At 59.1% G+C, this 8892-nt stretch overlaps 1 protein-coding gene across 1 annotated transcript; it reads right to left on the reverse strand.

Moving 5' to 3' along the window:
• Positions 1-326: 326 nt before the first annotated feature.
• MYL10 (myosin light chain 10) lies at positions 327-8259 on the reverse strand. Its single transcript, XM_060077788.1, has 6 exons — positions 8167-8259; positions 7552-7627; positions 6525-6629; positions 3138-3216; positions 705-753; positions 327-425 (listed from the first exon to the last, which is right to left on the reverse strand). The coding sequence occupies exons 1-6, from the start codon at positions 8200-8202 to the stop codon at positions 327-329; spliced, it is 444 nt and encodes a 147-aa protein (XP_059933771.1). The 5' UTR covers positions 8203-8259.
• Between the last annotated feature and the right edge of the window lie 633 nt (positions 8260-8892).

Consider the following 8892-nt stretch of genomic DNA (forward strand, 5'->3'; position numbering starts at 1 on the left):
TGTCAATTAGTTCTAAACACCAGCTCATCAGGAACATTTGAGCAAAGCCAGGAAGTAAAAACTTTGGAAAAACCAACAACATAGGAATGTTTAGCTTTCTCCCCAACCGGAGCATTAATCACAAAACCTCAGACCTCGTTACATTATTTATTCTTACTTTGCCTCTGACCCACAGGCCAGAGAGCCTTTTCCTTACACACACACACACACACACACGTTGGCTGCAGGGGCTCCTCAACGGCCGCCCCTCTCCCCCACCCCCAGCCCCATGTTTGCTGCCTCTGAATGTGTGTATGGGGTGGGGGTGGGCATCGGTGGTCCCCTTTTTAGTCCTTCTCTTCGCCATGAGTGATGACGTAACACAGGTTCCTATAGTCCAGATTGCCACACACATCTGGCGGGAAAGCAGCAAACATCTGCTTGATCTGGGGAAAGAGCCGGGAGTCAGCCTCAACCAGGGCCAAGGTGGGGGCCAGAGCTGGGGGTCACCCAAGGGCATTAGGTAGAATGTCGCTCCCCTCTTTGGAGAGGGAGGCATCAGGGTGGAGGCCACAGAGGCCAGGCCAGCAGGCCAGGATCCCACCATCCTTGTTCTCATCCTAGGAGTCAAGGGGGACATCATCTCGGCAGGTGACTAAAGAAAGAGCACTTCCCAGGAAGATGCTCATCAGCGCTGGGCAAGGCCCTGAAAAGCCGGCACTCACCTCCTCCTCACTGAAGCGGTCGGCCTGCGTCATGAGCTTCTCTTTGATGCTGTTCAAGGGAGAGAAAGGGTCACATTCAGGGTAAGGGCCACTCTGGATGTGGACACGCGGATCCTGGGGCTGATGACCAACCAGGGCTGGCCCTACAGCCCCCAGATGGCTGTGTGGCCTCGGGCGGCCACTTCAGCTCTCAGCCTCCATTGTAACGTGGACTCCCCTCTTCACATCAGATGGGGACCCGATGAAATGACCTTGGGACCCCAACATGACTGTGGGGGCCACTCTGATGTCCCATCACTAATAATCAACCTCTAGGTCACTGAGGGGAGCCTCTTTGCCCTGGTTCTAGACGCACTGCCTCTTCAGCTTATGATTTTCGCTGACATCTGTAAGGTGCTTCGCAGCGTGCGAGGTGCTTGCACTCAGCCAAGGGGCAGGAAGGCTACCCAGGTCCGTGTCCTCCTGCGCCTGCCCAGGTCTCCTTTGCTCCTCGCAGCCCTGGGTAGGGAGTACTATTATCCCCCTTTTACAGAGAGGGAAACTGAGGCTCGGGAGGGGTACTGATGTGCAGCGGCAGGGTGGGGCCTGTCCCCTGCGTGGTCCAGAAGAGCAGCTGCCCACAGGGGCCAGAGCTGCCCGGGGCCTGGAGGAATGGCCAGAGGTGGGGCATTTGAGGCTGTGGGGGAGGGGTTGGTGCCCCCAGGAACTCAGAGGGCCCCATAGAGCTCTCTGGGGGTGCAGAGGGCAGGGGTGGGACCAGAGGGCTGAGCAGGGCCCTGAGCACCCTTGTGCCCTGTGGCGCCGGCAGCCGCCGCCCTGCTCCAGACCAACGCACATTTTCCACTATTTATGTTACTACAGGACAGTCACAGTTTCCAACTCTCCACGCTAGGGACTTTTCACAGACTCTCTTTCAACCAGAGCCTCCTCTGTGGCCTGCCTGGCAGGCAGCCATGTCTTTCAGATCCCATATCCTGGGGATGGCGCCTGCGGTTCCCAAACTGGGTCTCCAAAGGGTTCCTCCCAGCCCTGACTTTGCTCTAGTGGGAGGGAAGGTGGGTGGCAGTAGAGGGGTGGGTTCAGTTCACCCCAGGGGGTTCCCCCAGTGCCACCCCTAGGTCTCCAAGATGGGGGTGGGAACCCGGATTCTGAGGGAGGGGTGAAGGAGAGGGCTGCAGCCTGAAGAAACACTCGGGAACCTCAGGAACCCCTCCCCGACCCCTGAGGAGAGTGTGGCTCAAAACTCTGGTGGGTGAGGGGCTGTAAGAATGTCTGAGAGACAAGAAAGACCCTCCCCACTTCCTCCCTGCCCTCTCCCACCCCACCTCCATCACGTCCTATGCTAATATTGAAGAGAAAGCAAAATTAGCCTCCAGCCGAGGCCTCAAACATCACAGTAATTGGTCGCGAGCCTGTGACTAAGGAAGAAATCCTGCCTGCCCAGGGTCACCCACAGGCCCAGGGAGGCCTTGGAGGCCCTGAAGGGACAGCTCAGAGGTTGGCTCAGAAGGCTCAGTGTCTCAGCCCCTGGACAGGCTGCCTCTGCCCGGCCCGCCCCGGCCCGCAAGCCTTGGCTGTCTGCCCTGTGCTCTCCCCGGGCTGAGGCTCCCAGGCATAGCAGGCATTAGCGGTCCCTCCTTCAGTGATGCCAGCCCAGTGGAGGCCGGACAGCTGCCCACGGCCACCTCACTCTCTCTGCAGCCCCAGCTGAGCTGGTTCCTTCCCATGGCTACGCCTCCATCCCCACATCCACTTGGGCCCTGGCTAACATCTGGCCCAGTCCTCTTCCCAACACCCTGGATCCCACTGGCGCTGGCCTCTTGTATTTCACTCACCCATCCACTTGCCTCCATCCCGATGGCCAAGACCCTTGTGGCAGCTGCAACCCTCTCTTCTCCTCCTCCAGGCTGGCCTCCATGTTGCCCCTGCCTAACTGCTTCTTAGGCTTTCCCATGCCCCCAGGGCAGACCCAACGACCAGGGCTACTCCACACAGGCCCTGCCTTCCTCTCTGTGCTGCCCGCCACCCCCCCAACCCGCCGCCATCCAGCCACAGCCCGTTCCTCCTCACCAACCTCAAACACGCCCTCTCTGCTCCAGCCAGGGGGATCCTTAGTCATCCTTCAGGGCCCACCTCTACCCCCAACCGTTCCTCCCTCGTTACTGGGAAGCCCTCGCCTGGGGACCCCATGTTCCCCATACACTTCCACACAGATGGGGACACCGAGGCCCAGAGAGGGGAAGGGACATCTAGTAATGGCTGAACTGGGCAGGGCAGCGGCCTCCTGGCTCCTGGCTGGAAGCTGCCTGAGATGCCTGAGTTCCAGGCAGGACAGGAGAGTGGGCTGCGAGCCACCCTGACCCAACCTCAGTCCATCTATCACCTGAGACTTTGGGGAGAGAAAAACCAAAACAGAAGGCAGAGGAGACTTACAAATCAGCCTTGACGAAACCTTTCCCTTCAGTGTCGAACACATTGAAGGCGTGGAGAATGGTCTCCTCTGGGTCCGTACCTAGAAGCAGCACACACAGGCAGGGGGAGCATCAGGATAAAGAGGCCAGGCAGAGGCTGGGGGTGGGGCAGGTCCCATGGCCCCTACAGAGACCAAGGGCTCAGGGAGCTTCCTCCCCAGCTTCTAGTCCACAGTGAGGTCAGAGAAGGGATGTTTCAGAGAAACAAGGAACAGTAATAATAGCCAAGGGCTCTGCATATAGTAACAATCAGCCTGCACAGATGCTCCTGGAAAGGCCTACTAGGCATTTACTATGTGCTTAACCCTCCTGCCCATTGGTCCCATTTTGCAGATGAAGAAACTGAGGCTCAGAGAGGTTAAGTTACTTCTCCAAGTTCTCACAACTGATGCTATGTGATTCGGCTATGGATGGAGGAGAAAGAGCTTTTACTTGGGGGCTGGAGGTGGGGGCTCTGGCAGTGGCATTGGAGGAGTCTGAGAGGTTGTCCAGGCCAGAGGCGGGGCAGGTGGGTCCACAGGTTTGTGAGAGTGAGGGTGGGGGGACAGGAGAGGCAGGGCGCATCCAGAGCAGTTCTGGTTTTATCACTTTTATAGTGTGGGCTTTGGGGAAAGATGTCATTAGAAGAAATGGTTTTACTAACACAATGGGATTAAATACCCAGCCCCCGGGTGGTACAGATGGGGAAACTCAGGCCCAGAGAGAGGAAGGGTCTCACCCAAGGTCTCAGGGACTGTGTGAATGACAGCAGGTGGCCTGGTGACCCTTACCTGGTGCTCTTCCCCCCCGTCACACTGACCTCCCTTCTCACTGTGGAACCAGGGGATGTCCTTCTTAAGGCTCAGCTGTGTCATTGGTGAAATGGAGACAAGGGCGGGGTTTGCTGCCCGCCTCCCAGGATCAGTTAAGATAAAGGGTCATTAATGGTAAAGGTCTTGACCAACGTTATCACGGCCACAGACACATCTGAGCGCTCTGTGCCAAGTCCATCCTGCAGCTTCGGCATTGTACCCCGTGGGACTCCAGCACACCCCTTGTGGTAGGTCCTGATGTGCCAGGTTGTCAAAGAGGAAACTCAGGCTCAGAGAGGCTCTGTTACTTGCCTGAGGTCTCCAGCTATAAGGGGAGGAAGGGTTTGAAGCCAACTCCATGAACCTCCAGAGCCTCCTTCTTGTTCTGCCCTGCTGTGCTCCTGTTTCTCAGACTGCGTCAGGGCCAGCTATGTCTCCCCCATCAGACTGGGTCAGGGCCAGCTGTGTCCCCACCATCAGGATCATCCAGGACAGGATGATGTCTGAGTCGCTCAACATTTCTGAAACTGGCCCTGAGTGACTGGGCCGGGCTCAGTGCTGCAGCCTGGGAGCTCCTAGAGGCAGAGCCATGGGCTTCCTCTAGGTAGGGTGGCAGGGAGCCAGTGTGCCCAGGCCAGAGGCTCAGTCCAGGGCCTGTCACAGCCTGGCCTTGCAGGAGGAGAAGGGGTGGCCACAGGATTATGGTTGGGGAGCTGCTGTGCAGTCTCTGCCTCCCAGGGTCTCCAGAGAGACCTCCGTGCCAGGGCAGCCTGGCTCCAGCCTGCTTTCCTCAGGACTGGCTGCATGTGGACCAGCTGCCCTGGGTTCAGGCCCCATGGCTGGACATTTACCACACCCGGTCCTCCCTTCTCTCCTCCCAGAATGGGCCTCTGCTCTGCAGGCTGCAAACCTCATCAAATGGGCTGCAGGGAGACTGCTTGCCTCATTGCTGTTGGGAACCTCATGACAGTGTCCTTGTCCCAATTAGAAGGACGAGGTGGTGCCTGCCCAGCCTCCCGGCTCCTGTCCCCACCCCAGGCTCAGCCAAGTTTGCATGACAGGCTCAGCTGGAGCTCCAGCCCCAGAGCCCCTGCGAAAATGAGAAAAAGCTGCAGCCCTGGGTCAGAGCTCTTAGCTCAGCTGCAGACGGACACGAGCTCCAGGACTTGCTTTAAAGTCATGGCTGGAGTCACGCATGGCTTTGCCTGTGAGTGTACCGCTGCCCTGTCCCCTGGACTTCGGCGCTCTTCAAGGAGGTGGTCATGGTCCCAGGAATAACCCCTAACAGCTGCCCAGAGGTGGGCCTGAGGGCACTATTCTGTCAGCTGGACAACACCAGCCTGTCGTGGGTTTAGTGGTGGCCCCCAAAAGATATACCCAGGTCCTCATCCCCAGGACCTGGAAATGTCACTTGGCAAAAGGGCCTCTGTAGATGTAAGGAAAGGCTCTTGAGATGGACTGATCATCCTGGCTTATCCAGGTGGACCCTAAATCCATAACAAGTGTCCTTACAAAAGTGAGGCAGAGGGAGACAGAAGAGGAGGGGGCAGTATGACCACAGAGGCAGAGATGGGAGCGAAGCAGCCACCAGAAGCCAGAAAAGGTCAAGAACGGGTTCTCCCCTGGAGCCTCTCAGGGAGGCTGACCTGCCAGATTTCAGATTTCTGGATTCCAGAACTGAGAGAATACATTGCTGGTTTTTTGAGCCGTCACGTTCGTGGTCATCTGTTACAGCAGCCTCGGGAAACTAACACAACCCCCATTTTACAGACAAAAAAACTGAGGTGCAAAGAGCAGATAAGCCTTGCCCAAGGTCACCCTGGGGGTCAGTGGGAGACCAGGCCTTAAGCCCAGTTGTAGCTGAGGCGCCAGGGGAGGGTATCAGGCAGGGGCCGCCTGAGCATGGGATGACGATGAGACCCACCCCTCAAGGGCAGCCGCAGCCCAGGCTGGCCCTTCCTTCTGACCACGGAACCCCAGCCTGGCCTGATGCTGCATCTCAGGGGAGTGCAGCGGTTACAGCCAAAGTTGGGGTTACAGTTCCATCCCTGCCACTTCGATGCTGGGACACCTGGAGCAGGTGTATGAGCCTGGGTCTCCTCACTCAGAATGAGACCCCTGATCCTTTCCCTGGAGGAGAAGCCCATCTTGTACTGGGGTTGGCCACAGAAGCTTCCAGAACCCCCCTCGCCCATACCACCTTCTCCTGCCAGCAGCGGGTGGTAAGGCAGAACAAGCAAGATGAGCCCAGGACTAGGAAGGTGGGGCTGGGGCTGGGGCACCATCCTGATGGTGGGCAAAGGGCTTTCTAGCAAACTGTCCCGCTGGGCGCCTCACAGCCCTGCAAACTGGGGGTCATTACATTTACCCCACTCTGTGATATAGAGGTGGAAACCGAGGCAGGGTCTGGTGTGTGTGCCCTGGGGGCTGGTGTCTGGGGCTGCGCCATGCTCCTAGCTGTGGCGTGCATTGGTGGGGGGTACATCAGCACACAGGGCCCTGCCTACCCACACCCATTCGCCCATCCCCTCCCCAGGGCCCCCTGGGGCCTCACTCACCCTTCAGCTTCTCCCCAAACATGGTCAGGAAGACAGTGAAGTTGATGGGCCCTGGGGCCTCTTTCACCATGGCCTCCAGCTCCTCATTCTTTACATTGATGCGGCCTGGGGGAGACACCCAGGAGTACAAGGAGGGTCAGAGGGGACCCTGCCTGCAGGCAGCCCAAGAGAGCTGAGCTTGGGACCGCGGAACATCCTGAAGAATCCCCCAGCCCTACCATCTCACCGCCCCCCACTCAGCCCTAAGACCCTGCCCACCTGCTGGGGGACCTCGGGATGCAGGCACATTTAGCCGTGGTCAGCACTGGGCTGCCCCCAGCCCCACCACCCCACTGCCACCACCTCAGCCTCCCTGGAAAGGAAAGCAAGTTGCTGGTTATCCCCATTTTACAGATGAGGAAACTGAGACCCAAAGAAGCTGAAGCTGAGGCACACAGGGGTGGAAGACCTGGGCCTCAGGGCTCAGGTGCCCCAGGAGGGATGCACTGGCTGTCTGGAGACGGGGACTCGGGTTCCTCACGGTCCCAGTGGACAACCAGATCTCTGGGAGCTTAAGGCTCAGTCCGGAAGTGAGTTGGTTACACCCCTGTCCCCCAACCCCAGTGCCCCCATCCAGGCTTAAGGCCCATCCCTGGGCCCTCAGAGAAGGCAAAAGCCTTGCTGGCAGCTGAAGACCGCCCGGTAACCCGAGTCCCACCCCTGGATATCTCCAGCCTCCTCCCCACCCCCTGCGTCTCCCCCTGCTCTGTTGACACCTCCCTCTCCCCCTCCCCCTCCCCCTCCCAGCCTTTGCACTGGTCACTACTGCCCCTGAAATGCCCCCCTCCCTCCCCTGGCCAGTCCTCCTCTAACACCCAGGAGTCTCCCCTGACCTGCCAGGCAGTGGCCACCCCTCCTCAGCACCCCCAGAGAACACCAGCCCCTCACACCCACTGTGCCATCCGCCCTGGCCTGCCCCCAGCCGCCCACTCTTTCTGGATGGCCAGGGCACCCCCAATCCCCAAGCCTCCAGCTGCTGGTCACCCACCCAGGGCAGCAAAGGTGTCCCTCAGGTCCTCCTTGTCGATGAAGCCATCCCGGTTCTGGTCCATGATGGTGAAAGCCTGGCAGAGACAGGGGCACTGAGCAGCCACCTGCCCACCTGCCCAAGCCCAGGCCCCCTCCCCAGAGAGATCCCCCCTCCCTGCAAGGGGCTGTCCTCCCAACCACTGTTGCCTGGGTAACCTCAATACAGGCCCTCTGGCCACCCGGTCACCCAGCTCAGCATGACACCAGCATGAGAGTGATGGTTAACCTGCCCTGGGCTCCTACTCTGCGCCAGCATGTGCTGGGGCTTCGGGCCCATCCCTCATGTCATGCTCCCAGCAACCCCATTTTACAGAGAGTGAAACTGAGGCTCGGAGAGAGGAAAGGCTTGCCCTAGTTCACACAGCAAGCAAAGGCTCAGGGAGAGAGGGGTAGGGGCTGCCCAAGGACAGCTCGTCACATCTCCAGAGTCTAAGCTATAGCATAGCAGCCTCTAAGGATAGTGATGTCACCACCCCCCAGGGACTGAGGGCTGACCCCATGCCTTGCCAGCTCCCTAAGTGCTTTCCGTGCATTCCTGTAACCCTCCCAACGGCCCTGGGGGTGGTTGACCAACCTCTTTAAACTCCTGGATCTGGGACTGATCGAACATGGAGAAGACGTTGGAGCTGGCTCCACCTTCTGCTCTTTTCCGGGCTCTTCTGGATGCCTGTGAGGTTCCAGGGAAGGCCTTACAGAAGCCCCTTCCTGGGAAGGTCCCCCATTCGCCCCACCCAACCCTCAGGGCTCATCTCCTGAATGACACTGCCCGCCCCCACGGACCCCAGCAGACAGACCAGGCTCCTCATGAAGCCTGGCAGAGAAGCAGGGCGTTTCCCTGCTTCTTCTTCCCAGCGAGAAGCCAACAGAGCGGCTACCCCGCGGGGCTACCTGCTGCTTCCCCGACAGGCCCCTGACTCCAGAATGCAGGAGGTCAGTGCCCAGGATGCAGAGCAGAGAGGGGCGTCTTTTCTAGCACCAGCCACCACGTGGGGGCCCTCTTCTCCTGCCACCCTTCCCGGTGTTCAGGGTAACACCCAGATCCCTTAGCCCTGTGAGGTCTGTCCCTTGTCCCTCCCCCAGAGCATCCGCCCCCCCCAACCTGGGTCCCCCCCACTTGCTTTGAGCTTCCTTCTCTCCCAACATTTGCTCCTGTCATTCCGACTACCTGGGACACTTTCCCTGCCTTCCATCGGGATGAATCCTCATCCTTCAGGCTCAACTCCTCCTCCTCCTCCTCTGAGAAGCCTTCCCTGACTAACCCCTCCCAAGGCCAACTTAGAGCTCCTCCACCCCCTCTGCC

Source organism: Mesoplodon densirostris, chromosome 16 (genome assembly GCF_025265405.1).
Source record: "Mesoplodon densirostris isolate mMesDen1 chromosome 16, mMesDen1 primary haplotype, whole genome shotgun sequence".
NCBI lineage: Eukaryota > Metazoa > Chordata > Mammalia > Artiodactyla > Ziphiidae > Mesoplodon > Mesoplodon densirostris.